General features: G+C 36.8%; 1 protein-coding gene and 1 pseudogene across 2 annotated transcripts; both read left to right on the forward strand.

Annotated features, from left to right (window-relative positions):
* Positions 1-6,533: 6,533 nt before the first annotated feature.
* LOC132162869 (uncharacterized) lies at positions 6,534-9,055 on the forward strand (annotated as a pseudogene).
* A 390-nt stretch (positions 9,056-9,445) lies between these two features.
* LOC132163565 (uncharacterized) lies at positions 9,446-13,006 on the forward strand. Of its 2 annotated transcripts, none has more exons than XM_059573890.1 (3): positions 9,446-9,829; positions 10,980-11,074; positions 12,386-13,006. In XM_059573890.1, exons 1-3 carry the CDS (start codon positions 9,760-9,762, stop codon positions 12,965-12,967), a joined length of 747 nt encoding a protein of 248 aa, XP_059429873.1. In that variant the 5' UTR covers positions 9,446-9,759; the 3' UTR covers positions 12,968-13,006. The 2 variants fall into 2 exon arrangements, with proteins under 2 accessions (XP_059429873.1, XP_059429874.1); XM_059573891.1 differs by having other exon boundaries at positions 12,434-13,006.
* The last annotated feature ends 3,302 nt before the right edge of the window (positions 13,007-16,308 follow it).

Raw genomic sequence — 16,308 nt, forward strand, 5'->3', positions numbered from 1 at the left:
ATAATCAATATAAGCTTGTACAACAGAGCAATCAATATTGTTCCTTAATTTTTCATTTGAACTCCTCCACATCTCCATTTGCTTATTATAAAACAACTTCAGCGATGGACAATTTCTTATACTCAATTCTTCTAATTCCAATGGAAGCTTCGGCAATACTTGAAGCCAACTACAATCATCCAACTCAAGTGTATAAAGGCAAGAAAGTTGAGCCACACTATCTGGTATTCTTGTAAATTTGTTCCCACTTAGCTTTAAAGACCAAAGTGAGGATAAGTAACTAAAATCACTTGGAATTGCCCATCTGATAGATTGCGATAACTCAAATCTAGTTCTCTTAAACAGCTTAAACTTGAGAACGAATTTGGTATCAAACAACTTATAATGGGATCTGGTCCGCTGCCTATCGGAAGTTTCCTTTGTTGATAATGGCTCAAATTGTCAATAAGTGTGAAGATAATTGCTGAAAAATATCAATATTCAAGTTGGTGGACTCAAGTCATATTTATCTATAAGAGGATAATGTTAGTTTTAAAAGGAGTCCAAGAACAACTGGAATTTGATTTTTTGGAGAAAACGTGTGTGGATAAACATGTAGGTTGCAATGCTTATCTTCATCATGAAAAGACTTTGTATTCATGATGGTTTCGTTTTTCCAGTAGCAATTAGATTAGAATTGTTTCTCCTATTTTTTCGTGATTAAGCCATTATAAAAGGACATGCAGTCCTTGGTTAAGTGGGGATCTGAAAATTCAAATTGGTGAGAGCACTTTGTGGCATTTACAAAGTGTAGAGAGTTTTTCTTTACTGGGTATTTGAGAAGGACAGTTGAGTGGGGTGTACAAGGGGTTAAGGGCTTGGGTTTGGGATATTAAACTTGAGCGGTTCAGGCTTGTACCATTGTACTCAATATTTCTCAATAGTAAAGAAGGAGACCGGATCACGCCCCGTGGACGTAGGCATATTGCCGAACCACGTAAACTATTTGTGTACATGTGTGATTGGTGTGTGTTCTCGTGTGTTTTCTTTCAAACTTGTCTTTCGCATAAAGGGCTGGTGGGAAATTGGTAACCAATTAATTATCAATTTTCCCAACAATTGGTATCAGAGCTTGGTTGCGGATTTCTACTCGTTAAGAAGAAATGCAGTCCTTGAAGTTTGGGATTGAAAGGTTCGACGGGAGAATGAATTTTGGCTTGTGGCAAATACAAGTCAAGGACATCCTAATCCAATCTGGGCTACACAAAACGTTGAAAGGTATACCCACGTCTAGTTCCAGTGATGGTGCCGGAAAATCAGGTACTAGCGACGTGGATTGGGAAGATTTGGATCTGAGGGCTGCGAGTTCTATTCGGTTGTGTCTGGCTAAGAACGTCCTTGCTAACATGCAAGGGACGTCAACGGCAAAGGAGCTTTGGGAGAAGCTTGAGGAGATGTATCAGACGAAGGGAATCTCTAACCGGGTGTACCTGAAGGAGCAGTTTCATACACTGCGAATGGCTGAGGGTGCGACTATTTCAGACCATTTGAGTGTTCTCAATGGAATCGTCTCTGAACTCGAAGCTCTAGGAGTTAAAATGGACGATGAAGATAAGGCCTTGAGGCTTATCTTGTCTCTTCCGTCTTCCTATGAACATATGAAGCCAATTTTGATTCATGGGAAGGAGAAGATTTTCTTCTTAGAAGTTACCAGCAAACTTTTGTCAGAGGAAAGAAGGCTGAGTGGTGGACAAAATTCTACACCTGAGAACTCGGCGTTGGTAGTTGCAAACTGGAAGAAAAAGAACCCTATGAAGGGAAATCTTGTATGCTGGGGTTGCGGGAAATCTGGACACCTTAAAAGAAATTGTCCAAAAAGAGGAGCGGATTCGGCAGATTGCTCCAAAAACGCTAATATTGTTTCTCTTGTTACAGAGAGAGATGATGATGTTCTTTGATAAGGGCATGTACATCCTCTGGCATGACCGCTAAAAATGTCAGGATAATGGATGTGTTTTATTAGCGGGTCCACATTTGCATACGAGACATTGGTTTGGTTTTTTGATGTTGGGTATGTGGTGGAAAAGGGTGTCGATGGCTGATGAACTTCCGGGGGAACCAAACATGGAAGTTGCACCATATCTTTCAGCAGGATTTTTTCGACATGTGCCGAAAATGAAAATTCTTGGAATGGTTTAATTCTAAGTGCATGTGCTCTTTATGGTGAAGCATGATAATTCTTGTGGAATTATTACTGTTGGTGTAGACAGTGTTTTGTACGACATCCCAGGGCGTGGGGATGGGCATCGGTCAAGATGCGGACCTGAGGTCTCAGGTGGAGGTTGCCAAATTTTCGCCAAGGTGGAGATTGTTGATAATGGCTCAAATTGTCAATAAGTGTGAAGATAATTGCTGAAAAATATCAATATTCAAGTTGGTGGACTCAAGTCATATTTATCTATAAGAGGATAATGTTAGTTTTAAAAGGAGTCCAAGAACAACTGGAATTTGATTTTTTGGAGAAAACGTGTGTGGATAAACATGTGGGTTGCAATGCTTATCTTCATCATGAAAATACTTTGTATTCATGATGGTTTCGTTTTTCCAGTAGCAATTAGATTAGAATTGTTTCTCCTCTTTTTTCGTGATTAAGCCACTATAAAAGGACATGCAGTCCTTGGTTAAGTGGGGATCCGGAAAATCCAAATTGGTGAGAACACTTTGTGACTTTTCTTTACTGGGTATTTGAGAGGGACAGTTGAGTGGGGTGTACAAGGGGTTAAGGGCTTGGGTTTGGGATATTAAACTTGAGCGGTTCAGGCTTGTACCATTGTACTCAATATTTCTCAATAGTAAAGAAGGAGACCGGATCACGCCCCGTGGACGTAGGCATATTGCCGAACCACGTAAACTCTTTGTGTATGTGTGTGATTGATGTGTGTTCTCGTGCGTTTTCTTTTCAAACTTGTCTTTCGCATAAAGGGCTGGTGGGAAATTGGTAACCAATTAATTATCAATTTTCCCAACATCCTTGTAGCACTTCCATCTACGTAAAGGTGCCCTAGACATTCCATACCACTCAACAAGTTCTTTGGGATTTTCACAAGTCTTGAGCAATTAGATATATTGAGAGTTACAAGAGACGACAACCTCTTAAATGATAGTGGTAACCTTTTTTATGGCAGTCCCTTCCAAATGAAGATGCCGCAAAGATGTCATATTACCCACACTATCTGGAATTTTGTTGAGTCTTGAACAGCCAGTAAGATAAAGACGTTTAAGAGATTCCAAGCTGATCATCTCGTCTGGAAGTCTCTTAAGACGTTTGCAACCTTGTAGATACAAACATTTAAGCCGTTTAAGAAATCTAATGGACGGGTGGACTTTACACAAACTTGTACAATATTGAAGCTCTAGTTGCTCAAGATTTGGGACTCCGCTTAAGTCTGGTGTCTCGATTAAATTTTTAGAGTGACTCAGGCGAATGCGTTTCAATTTGTCAAAACTCTGTTATAGAAAACCAATAAATAGTTAGATAAAATGAACAAGATTAAAAGGAAGAAGAAAATACATTTGTAGAAGCCAAAATCTTACATTCCTTCCATCCCACAATTGTTTGATGCAGCTATTAGGCATTGTGAGCTCAACAAGCTTGTTTGATTGGAAACTAGCCAGCAAGGATGATCTAAAGGATATCCCCACCATTCCATAACGCATAACTCATTGCTTAGCATGACATTCGAAAGATCTCCATGCCATTCCAGCTTTGTATCCCAGTGTACCTTATCACCATATGTATATAAGTAATCAGAGCTAATCTAAAGCATTTGCAATTGTTTCATCTTTGAGAAGGCTTCAACATTTAGTCGCTTTTGTTTCTGTAAAGGTCATTTTAGGGCAATGCCTTTAACTGCATCAGTTCCCTATTAACCAAGAAAAATTAAATTAGTGTGGTGGAAATATTTTACAAATACTTAAAGTAATCAGCATCAAAAATTTACTTCTCTATGTTTGTATCCAGAATAATCCACTTACAATATCATTTTTCAATGCATGAAGGACATCCTCATAATGCCACAATCTACTACGTTCACTAAGCTTCTTAGTAAACTTGCAAGAAACTATTTCTTGACCCATTTTTTGTAACAAATCATGCATCCTGAAAATATTCCCTGTGATGGTGATAAAAGATTTGTCCACAAGAACTTCGATATTGATGTTCGGATGGTAACCAAAACTTTATAGTTTGTGTATGGTCTCATGTATGTATGCTCCATTGAAAAAACATGCAATATCTAAAAACAATTGTTTATGCAATTCCTCCAATCCATTAAAACTTATTTCAAGTATATCCAAAATTTCTGCGTTAGGATTTTCTTTTAGTAAATCTTTGGCACTTTTTCATGCATCCATTCTTCTACCAAATAAGAAGGAACCAAAAACTTCAAGAGCTAAAGGAAGGCCTTGAGCATAATTCACAATATCCATAGACAATTGCACATAATTTTCTTCAGGATGGGGTTTCTTGAAGGCTTTCCAACTAAAGAGTTGTAAAGCATTAGCATTATTCAACATCTTAACCTCATATGAATTATTCACAACTCTATTTAGCAAATGACAATCTCTGCTTGTTATAATGATTCTACTCCCTGGACCAAACCAATCATGGCTCCCTACTAATGCTTCTAGTTGTTTTACTCCATCCACATCGTCAAGAACAATAAAAACATTTTTATTTTGTAGTCTGCTCGTTATCACTCTGCTTGCCCCGTAATCATTCCATATATTTATTTCTCTTTCCATGAGAATATCATAAATAAGTTGTTTTGTAAATAAAGTAAACCATAAGTTCTGGTTTCTTCTCTGATATTAGCATTATAACAACTAGCTTCAAATTGATGAGAAACTCTTTCATAAATGGCTTTTGACAGAGTTGTCTTCCCAATTCCACCCATTCCATAAATCCCTAAAAGGCGAACATCATCCAATCTCATACTAAGTAAGGTCATCATTTCCTCCACACGAGATTCTATTCCAACAAAACCCTTGGAAAAATTTGAGAAGTTACGAGTCAATCCATTAAGTATCCTTCTACTAATTTCATTGACAACTATTGATTCGTGCATGTAAAAAAGATAGGCCAGTATAGCCATGGAGAGTCAACACGCTTAATAATATTGTACAATGTTGAGCTTCATTCAGCAAAGAAATGAAAAAAAAAATCTTAATTTATGATGTAGCACCACAATTAAGGTTTGATTAGCTTGGTTCCTCGTATGGTCTAATAAAAAGCCTTGTGCTTTTCACTAGACTATAAAAAGTTCAATGGTTAAGTGTGCCTAATTTTATCTTTGATTATTGGTATGCTTTTTGTATTCCCTTTTCCACAGTTTTTTTTTTTTTTTTTTGAAAATTAGATAAAGATATCACAAATAGATCAATTAAATATATGGAATAATTGATATAATTATATCACATGATGAATTGATCATTAAATCATATGATTTTATAATAACAAATAATACATATAATCATATATAATATGACATATAATCATATATATCATATGTTTTATTTGAACCTTTTTATTTGTTGTGTTGAAATTTTTTTATATATTTTTTTTTTATATGTCGTGACAGTTGTGTTGAACTTTTTTTTGTGTTGTGTTGATTTTTTTTTTTTAATTTTTTTTTTTTTAAGTTAACTGATTTTATATTTAAGGAATTTTTTTTAAGTACAAGTAAATATAAATTTGGGGTCAAATATTTTTGATTTTTCAATATGGGCTCTTTTTATAGCAATTGGGCATAAGAAAACACTAAAAATACAAAAAAAATAAATGAGGGTAAACAATGCTACAGTAATAGAAAAGCCCAAAAAAAATCCAATTTTAAAAATGCGATTAGCGGGCGGTTATCTATTTCACTAACGGTAACCGCTAACCGGCGGTTAGTAGCTAACCGCTAACCACTTGCGGTTAGTGAAATTTACTAACCGCTAAGGTGTAACGCCCAAGGTAGTTATTAAGTTTATTATTAATAATCTCATAATAATCTAAATTAATTAATGAGATAAATTGCACACAAATTTTAACATAATAAGGAATATTAGGTTTGGATATTCAGATTCTGGTGAGAGTAGTGTGTGATAAAAGAATTGGGATATGCTACTTCAATTCATACTTAGATGCCACCCATATTCACTAATTTCAACTAAATCAAAATGGAATATTCCATTCAAAGATTCCTCTGAGAAAACCTCTCCAATTTTTTTGATTTACAACTTTTGTTTCTTCTCTCAATGGGACACGCCACATCGACAGCACGTGCAACGCTAAAACATAATGTCGGCTCCCGCCTTCTTTATTTCCATTTTCACTTCTCGTCTCTGAAACTTTGATCTGCGCGCGCTTCACCTCCTTCAATCTTAGGTGCTTTTCAACTCTTCCCTCTTGAATTCACGCATTCCCTCTATTTTTCTGTTTGGTTACTGGGAAATTCCTGGCTATATGTTTGTTAAAATTTGAAAGAAATACGAGAAAATTTGAGCGAAAAATGGCTAGACTGTGGAAAAGTTTGTAGTGACATTGAAAATTCAATTTTGTTTTTTGTTTTTCTTGACGATCGAGAATTATTTATTGGGTTGGATTAAATTTATATTTTTGCTGCTGAAGAAGGTTTTAAAGGGAGGATCCAAGCTACAAACCGGAGCAACAATAATAGAAAACAGAAGGCCAACAAAAATGCCGCTTCCTCAGAGCCTTCACAGGATTTTCACAAAAGTTAGAAAAATAATTTTATGTAATAAACATTACAGGCTGAGAGTGCAAGATAGTAAAATCCATGCAACCCCTGCACTGATACCTTAGAAAAACCAGCTACCATCTACAAGTCAAAAGAGAGAGAAAGGGGGATCAGAGTAATTAACGACAACATTTGGAGGCCCCTCAAACTCAAAACACAAGAGGTGTCAGGTATGCAGCTAATTACAATTTACAACAACCATTTTCTTCTTGCTGGGATGATTGAGTTGATAGTTGTTAGTCAGCAAAATCTGCCTTTTATTCATTCAGGAAAGGTTTCCAAAGCAGCAGTTGTGTTGCTGATGGGTCTTCTGGGAATGGTTTATCAGGCAAAGAACCTCCTCCCTCCAGAAACTAGTGGGGGCAGCGGAGCATTCTCCTGTCACCTCATCAAGAATCAGACTTAAAGATGGAAGGTACCTGGCTTACAGAGAGAGAGGCGTCCCCAAGGAAAAAGCTAAATACAATATCATTCTTGTGCACGGCCTTGGGAGCTCCAAAGAGATGAATTTTCTGGCACCCCAAGTACATCAATTTCTCTCATAACCCTTCTTCATGAGAATTTGACCCTTTAAAACATTTTCAGTTGGGTTGCATCTAGGTTATTCTAGGTAGAAAATTATATACAACCATGAAAAACAAGGTTCGAACTCAGGACCTTCGCTCTAATGCCATATATAAACCAAGTTAACTGTTATTGCCTCGATTGATAGTGGAAACTCTCTGTAAGTATTAATAATAGATTTCTGTAACACTTCGAATTCGATGATAGTTACTAGTTAAAAGATAAATGTAAATACAAATTACAACTTCATCTTTATCAGTTTGGTTATCTCTTATACCCAGTTACTATTCTTCACACGAATGAATCTAAAGGAAAAGCACTGTAAAAGGGCCTGAATGCAATTTCAATCACACACTCGTGTGCATATCAAGAGGTGTCATACAATCTATGCTTTTAGAGATCCTTTATTTATTTTGGTTTGTTTAACCATCACTATAATTCATTCATATATGCATGGTTTACAAGAATCCTGATATACTCTTACGTGTCGAGGAATCAATACAGTGTCAGTTCATTCTATCAAAAGATATAATCTTGTAAAATCTCAAATGAGGTGAATTTCACATCGCTTTAGTTTCCAGGAACTAATAGATGAGTTGGGCATATATTTTATTCTATTTGATTGAGCTGGATACGGAGAAAGTGATCCAGACCAAAAGCGCACAGTAAAGAGTGAAGCACATGATATTCAAGAACTTGCTGATCAATTACAGTTAGGATCCAAGTTTTATGTGATTGGAGTCTCAATGGGATCATACGCCACATGGAGTTGTCTCAAATACATACCAGACTGGCAAAACACTCTATTCAATTCTAGTTTCATGTGTGTGTGTGTGTGTGTGTTTTTTTTTTTTTTTTTTTTTTCTGTGTCGTGTCAAGACCCAATTTTTACATTTTACCTCAAAACCATTTTCCAGGCTAGCAGGTGTGGCTTTTGTAGTCCCTGTTGTGAATTACCGGTGGCCTTCTCTCCCTGATAGTTTGATTAGGGAGGACCATAGGAGGAAACTTGTGCAGTGGTCTATCAGGTTTGCAAATTATGCTTCTGGATTGCTATTCTGGTGGGTGACTCAAAAATGGCTCCCTTCAACTTCTACCCTAGAAAGAAACCCAATATTCTTTAATGACAGAGATATAGATATTTTGAAGACTATATCAGGGTTTGCAATGCAATGCTCACCCAGGTAATTAAAATGTTCCATCTCCAAAAAAACATGAAGGAAAAAGGTTTTTCTTGCTATTCAAAATTTCTGCTAAACAATGTTTAAGCATTTAACATATATATCAGAGAGTTCAAAATCCATACCAAGAAGTATTGTGTTTCATGGAGATTGTGATATAGGCTCTGTTTCAACCTACAGGATAAGTTACGAGAACGAGGTGTTTTTGATACTCCCCGTCGTGACTTTATGCTGGCTTTTGGAAAATGGGAATTTGATCCAATGGATCTAAGCAATCCATACCCTCAAAATGAAAGCTCTGTGCACATATGGCAAGGTTATGAAGATAAGGTTGTGCCTTTTCAGCTTCAAAGATTTGTTTCAGGAAAACTACCCTGCATTCGATACCATGAAATTCCAGATGGTGGACAGCCTGTGAATTACCGGTGGCGCTTTTGCTTGGAGAGGAGCAAGTTTTATGTAGACCGAGTACAGCCAAAGTTTTACCTTAAAGTTGTCACAGCTTCTTCTGATCGTCCAAATTGTTGATTGTGTAGGTGATTGAATTTGTTTTTTTCAGAAATTGACAAATATGTTCATTACATTTGTTACTGGAAATTTGAAAGGTATAGTCCCTGGTTCTGTACATGTTATCCATTTCTTTGATTTGTCAATATCCAGTTCTTAGATTTGTCACAGTAGCACATATATATATTGACATTAAAGAGACTCATGATCTGGTCAAATCTTCATGCCAATTGATGAAGGAGATTTTAGTTATAATGTAAACTAAGTGAAAGTGTCTGACCATATTCTTGGGATTGATTTAACATCCAGAATGCTTTGATTGGTAGGTACCTGCTAATGTAAACCAAGAGATCCGTATCATAATGTAAACCAAAAGATCCGTTGAGGCTTCAATTACAACAGGGCCAGGCAGCCTGAATGTTGAGGTAAAGGAGTGTGGGGCGCGTGTTGTACGTGATGAGAATGATGCTTCCGAGTTGTACCAAGTTCTCAACACCATTTCTCCACGTGCTTTGGGTTTCGAAACTTATGAGAATCGTTTTTCTCTTTTGTACAAAACAGTTTGGCAACATCTCATCGTCTATTATTATTAAGTCTAATGTTGTAGCATCTGGATCAATTGAGTCGGTTAATTGTCAAAAAACAAAAAAGAGAAAAACGTTGACGTTTCCATCCCAGAGGATTAGACTCCAACCGACAAAGAAAAGGAGAAGAATAGCACACGAATGACGAGCGAACACACAGGCACCTCACTCCGCAGCTCTACAACTTCGACACTGTACAAGAGTTTTAGTGGTGCGTTTCTAATTTTACCATTCTCTCTTTCGTCTATTTGACTTTAGGCTTAATTTTGATATTTGGTGATTTTGTTCTTGTTTTGGTGTTGATGGTGATGGGTTTGTGTTGCTATTTTTCCTCTTTCTTCACTTGTTTTGGTGTTGATGGTGATGGGTTTGTGTTGCTATTTTTCCTCTTTCTTCATTTGTTTCTTTCTGTTTGGTTGCTCACAACGTTTATAGGAATTCAAAGTATTTTAAGTTTTCGTAGATTTAAGACAATGATAATATTCTGATTTTTCAAAGTCTTTTTTTTTTTTTCTCTCTCGTGTTTCTCTCTGTTAATTCTTGCTTTGTTTATTTTATTTATTATTGTCAAATTTCTCGAATCAGCTCAATAAACTTCCTTGGTTCCATGTTATGTACTTTCTTAGTTTTCTTTTACATAGAGTGAAATTCAGCATTAGTACGTGGTGTTTGATAAAATGTCTCTATGGTGGTTTTTTGGTGTTCTTATTGTGAATAAAGCAGATATGAGGGGGGTTTGGCGGTGTTCTGGCACTCTTTTGTGAGCCTTTCGATGCCATTCCTCTGTAGCTTAAGCCGCTTCCTCAAAGCTTGTTGCCAAAAACCCGTCATTTTGTGAGTCTTAGATGCCATTCCTCAGTTGCTTGGGCTGCTTTCTGAAAGCTTGTTGCAAAAATCCCCCATCAATAGCCATGGTTCTTTAAGATTTTTTTGTTGCTTAGTGTGACCAATAGTGCATTGACAAAATGATTGTCAAAACTCATTTGGTGTGTGTGCCTAACTTACGGATCAAACAAAGAAGCAACTCTTGTCATCATAGTCCCTTGTGCCATATGATTCAAGATAGATAAAATTAGTGATTTATACTGAAAGAGTATGACATGGTGGCAGTAGATTTATAAAGGTAATTGAAGGATGTTGGTTTTCTATGGTATGCCTTGTTGGCCAGATCATTTATATGGGCCGACTTCTTGTTTACTGATATGGTAGTGTAATTAGGTTAAATTTTTGGAAAACCAGAAAATAGGATATGTGAATAACTTAATGTGGGTACATGGTGAAGTAGGTTGTTGTCATACTTTATGTATTTTTACTTTTTGTTAACAAATGGATTTAATTTTGTCTTTTCTTTTGTTGGCTAGGCTTGGGACTAAGTGATATTTTGAAACCTGATTTGATAATGCCATTCATCCGCACAGTGCCATTTGAACACCATTTAGCATTATACTTACCTGAGGTATACAATGGTATGGAGTTCCTATTTCCATTAGTACTTTACCTTCATACTCCAATTTACGAGTTCTATTGCTTATAACATGCAAGGTCAATTTACTCCGGAGGTTATATTGGAATTGCTGCACAGTTCAACTTTTTGTCAACGAGTAGATTCTCCACTTATTAAATAATTTGAAGTCCCACTTCTTGGGACTCTATCATGCATGTCTTACTGGTAACTTTTATATTCTTAATATATAAGTCAAATTCTTCATCTTCATTATGTTTGCTTGTTTCTGCTGTTTTCCATATCAAATCATAGGGAGCTCAGCAAAGTTTTGAATTATTTTCAGGGTAGAAAAAAGCTTGTAGGTTTGAGTTATTTATTTGTGTTTAGCAAGGTGATGTTGAGAACGGTCCTTGACACTATAGGATACTTGCATGTTTGTCAAAAAAAGCTTTTGTTGGATTCAAACGTGCGAGTGGCTGATGCTGATTTTATTTTTTGTCTGCACAATTCATTACTTAAAAAAAAAAAAAAAAAAAAACAATAATAATAATAATAAGAGAGAAGAAAAAAGGTCTTATATTACCTTATTTAGGAGTGTATTATGTAATTTTTGTTTAGTTTATCCACTCATTAACTCATGGTTATTTTGTCTTTCCTCTTTTCTTACGGTCAAATTTACTGGTTTGTCTTTTCTTGAGGCACTTGAAGATTCTGTTTTTGTTTCTGGATCATCAAAGTCTGAGTCAAAGGAAGATGACAAGGATTTAAGATCTCAATCTTGTAATCGGAATGACTCTATGGAGGACTCCCATTAGCAGATACACTTTCACGTATCTTTGTTCATTTCTTTTCTCGTTGATTCTGAAGAGTTGTTGGCTATCCTTTCAATACTCTCAAGCCTTTAGAAGGCCATTGAACAAATGGGAGAACTCAGCGTTGTTCCTTGCTTGCTTAGCATCATTAGAGAGAGCATTTGTAGACGTAACAAGGAGAATTGCATTGCAACCCTCCAAACCATCTGTTTTAATGTGGCCTCTCGGGCCCTTAATTTGTGTAGTCATTCTCAATTACCGTTTTGTATCTTCTCATTTTGTCTAGATTCAGTTTCAGCTTCATGAGTTAATTGCTATGATTCTGGAAATAAGTAAAAGGAAGCTTTATTCATAAAATTGTCTCTTGTTTTGTTTTATTTTGCTTTTACTTGTGATTTGGTGTTGTTAGGAGGAAGTCTGCATTTTTGTGGTTTTAGCTAAGAAAATTTGGATGAGATGTAATGTAGTAGTGCATGGAGGGGTATTTTCTCATCCAAATAGTTTGATACAGGAGGCAGAAGCATTACTCTTACAATTTCAAGGGAATCCGTGTGTGCAGGGAAGTAATGTGAATGGTGGGGTGGAGGCTCCTGTGTCATGGAAACCACCGGTTTTTGGAAGATTTAAAGTGAACTGGGATGTGGCTCTTGATACTAAAAACAATTGTATGGGTTTGGGTGTTATTGTGAGGGATCATAAAGGATTAATACATGCTGCACTGAGCAAAACTTTAAACTGTTTACATCCCTCAGCAATAGCGGAAGCAGTTGGAGCATTACGAGCTGCTGAATTTTGTTGTGATTTGGGCTTGCATAACGTGGTGCTAGAAGGTGATTCTTTGATTGTGGTCCAAGATATTCTTGCCTTGGCTTCGAATTGGTGCGCTCATGGACAAATTGTGGCAGATATTAGGGTGGTTCTAAACTCTAGAAGGAGTTGGATGGTCATGCATACTAAAAGGAATGTGAATCAAGCAGCACATGGACTAGCCAAGCATGCAGTTAGGAATCAAATGGATCGTATTTGGATAGAGGAAATTCCCAGCTGTATTTCAAATATTGTTGTTTTAGAGCATTCTGCTCTTTCTATTTAGAGTGTTTAGCTCTAGATGTTTATTGGTATTATAATGAGATGAGATTTATTCAAAAAAAAAAAATGGTCCAATACATACAAGCTTGGATATTATTGGCAGCAACAAAAATGTTGGTTCCTTTAGCCCCATCCCTCAAACAAAGTTTTCCTCCGGATGAATTTCCTTTAACCTAGTCTATAAAAGTGATATGTGTCCCTTCTTTTAATAACATGTGAGATGCACATGAATTTTTAATAAAATTTATTCCAACTTTGTCCATGCTATTAAAAAAACATGTGCATCTCACATGTTCAAGGAACACATGTCACTTTTATAAACTAGATTGAAGGAAATTCCTCAAACCCAGTTTGAAGGAAAACTTTGTCCCCATCCCTCTTTCTCACATATGTGAATATCATCCCTCTTTCTCACATGTGGAGAAGGATAATCATAACGGAATGAAGATGATCAAGATCAAGCCCACTGAAATAGAATTGGATGAAGATTTTGCAAAAGTTAATGGATTGGATCCAGTTAATTCAGGATCTAGGAAATCTGGTCTGAACAATAAAGCAAGCTATGATGCTAGTGATGCTCTCTTGATTGGAAAGTCTTGCAAGAAGATGTGTAGTATATTGGTGATTCTGGAATCATAAATAATTATATACAATTTTACGATTATATACATATCTTCCACTGGATCTCACTTCCAAATTTAATCAGCGAAACCACTTGAGCAAAAATACTATATCAATGGTCGGTCATTTGATGAATTACCTATTTTTGTATCTTGAGAATTTACAAAATTGTAAGAGATCCTAATCCTAAGCATAGGAAAAATGACATGAATTTCTTTTTTCTTGTCGAAGGAAAATAAAATAAACTAACAAGCAGCTTAAATTAATCTCCTCGTATTCAAGAATTAGCCCATGTGCCTTGGAATTGGATGATGAGCACATAATACATTGAACCATGCCCGTTGTTAGGATTTCACCCAATTTCAACATGCCAGGTCGGTTCATTCATTGGACCATTGCATTTAAATTTCGGCCTGGGTCTGCTTCTTCGTATTTGCTGTAGTCATTACTATACAAAATTGCAATTTGTTGGTAAGGTACATTATTAACAAAATTGAAAAATTGAAGAGACATCGCAAATAATAAGGTGGTAATTAAATTGAGGAGCCCAAGTGTAATTTCCTGTTTTCTTATTAGGTTGTTGTTTTATATATTTATTTTATGATATCGTTTTAATCTGTATCTTCTATGAGCCTAACTTGATAGTTGAGACTGAAGATCATCACAATCACCTAAAACCATGTGTGAAAAAAATTTATGAATATTAATTATAGTAACTAAAATATAAAAGTAAAGCATGCTACCCTACGTAAAGCACTTGTAATTTCCATGAAACTTCACCCACCAACGACAAATTATTGTAATTTCCCGAATCCAACTAAATTTCCACGACATTTCCTTCTACTTTCGTGGATTAAGGGAAGTAATAACCTGCAAGTTTCTTCATGTTGACCGCTTTCTTGCTTGCATATATATGACAATACCCCAAAAGCATTGTGATTAGAGAAACTGAATTATAGCACTGCATTATTAAACAAGCTTGTTTACTAAGTCTCAGATCGATGGCGTCCACGAGCACTTAGACATACTCTTCATCTTCTTCTTCAACATCTTCAAGGATATACGATGTTTTTCTCAATTTTTATGGAAAAGACACCCGCAAGAGTTTTATAGACCATCTACATTATGCTTTGAAACAGAAAGGCATTATCGTGTTTAGAGACGATGAAAAGCTCGAGCTAGGAAAATATGTTTCTAAGGAGCTCATAAAAGCAATACAAGAATCTATGTACGTGATCGCAGTTATCTCTCCAAACTACGCTTCCTCTAGATGGTGCCTCATTGAAATTGCCGAGATCGTCCAATGCATGAGAGACATGGGGCTTAGAGTTTTGCCTATTTTCTATCCTTTGGATCCTTCCGACGTACGAAACTAGACCGGAACTTTTGCAGAAGCTTTTGCTAAACATGAAGCTTCTTTGAGAAAGAAAATGTTGAATGATCTTAGGCCTCTTTTAACCTCAAAAGCTAGCTCAAAAGGTGAGGCTTTCCCTCACATTTATAAACTCACCACCACGCCCTTCTACAACCGACATGGGATAACCCCAACAATCTCCCCCTCACACATCGGGCCTTGGGTTGGAGCAATGACAACCCGTTTCTCCCGTGGACTGTTGGCCAAGACTTGTTGGTAAACCTAGGCTCTGATACCAATTGTTGTTATTGTGCACAACAATGATGAATAATATAGAATCGAAAAGAGAGATTAAGAGAGAGTTGAGACACAGATTTATGTGGTTCGGCAATGTGCCTACATCCACAGGAGAGAGTGCGGCTATATTTTTCTATTCAATGATTTAGGGTTACAACATAACATATTATAGGAAAACCCTAATTATAAGTACTTTGGAAAACCCCAAAATACCCCCCACAACTTATTTGTCCCCAGGCCCACATAAACTAATTACACCCAATGGGCCAGTAGTAGAATATGAGCCACTTGTTCCAACAATCTCCACCTTGGCGAGTATTCACCTCTTTGAAGATAATCAAGTATTGGGCCTACGCTTGGAACTAATAGGTTTGGGGATGCCGCCTTCTCTCCTCTCCTTTCTAGCACCTGGAGACATTTGTCAAGTCCAAGCAGTGTTTGAACTTGTCTACGGTAACAGGCTTCGTCAACATGTCCGCTGCATTCTTAGAAGTGTCAATCTTCTCAAGTAACAATTCACATGTAGCAACCAATTCCCTAATCTTGTGAAACCTCACATCAATGTGTTTGGTTCTAGCATGATACACTTGGTTCTTTGCCAAGTAAATGGCACTCTGACTGTCACAATACAACGGAACTCTGCCTTGCTGAATACCCAGCTCCCTGACTGACCCAGTAAGCCACAAAGCTTCTTTTGCAACCTCAGCTGCCGCCATGTACTACGCCTCAGTCGTGGACATCGCAACCGTAGATTGGATCATAGACCTCCAACATATGGGTCCTCCTACAAGAGTGAACACATAACTCGTGGTCGATCTCCTGCCATCCAAATCCCCTGCATAATCTGCATCCACATATCCGACAACTGACAAATCACTTTTCTGTCTGACAAAAGTGATGCCATACTCTATAGTACCTTTCAAGTATCTAAAAATCCATTTGACTGCATCCCAGTGTTGTCTCCCCGGATTCGCCATGTACTTGCTCACCACACTGACTGCATGAACCAAATCTGGCCTGGTACATACCATAGCATACATCAGACATCCCACTGCACTAGCATATGGGACCTT

Source organism: Corylus avellana, chromosome ca10, assembly GCF_901000735.1.
Source record: "Corylus avellana chromosome ca10, CavTom2PMs-1.0".
Classification (NCBI taxonomy): Eukaryota; Viridiplantae; Streptophyta; class Magnoliopsida; order Fagales; family Betulaceae; genus Corylus; species Corylus avellana.

Excerpts from the sequence above, each read along its gene's own strand:
- LOC132163565 (XM_059573890.1), top strand. The coding sequence starts at position 9,760 with ATGACGAGCGAACACACAGGCACCTCACTCCGCAGCTCTACAACTTCG. Across the intron at positions 9,830-10,979 it reads ACTGTACAAGAGTTTTAGTG|GCTTGGGACTAAGTGATATT; the intron begins GTGCGTTTCTAA and ends TTTGTTGGCTAG. Across the intron at positions 11,075-12,385 it reads TAGCATTATACTTACCTGAG|GAGGCAGAAGCATTACTCTT; the intron begins GTATACAATGGT and ends AGTTTGATACAG.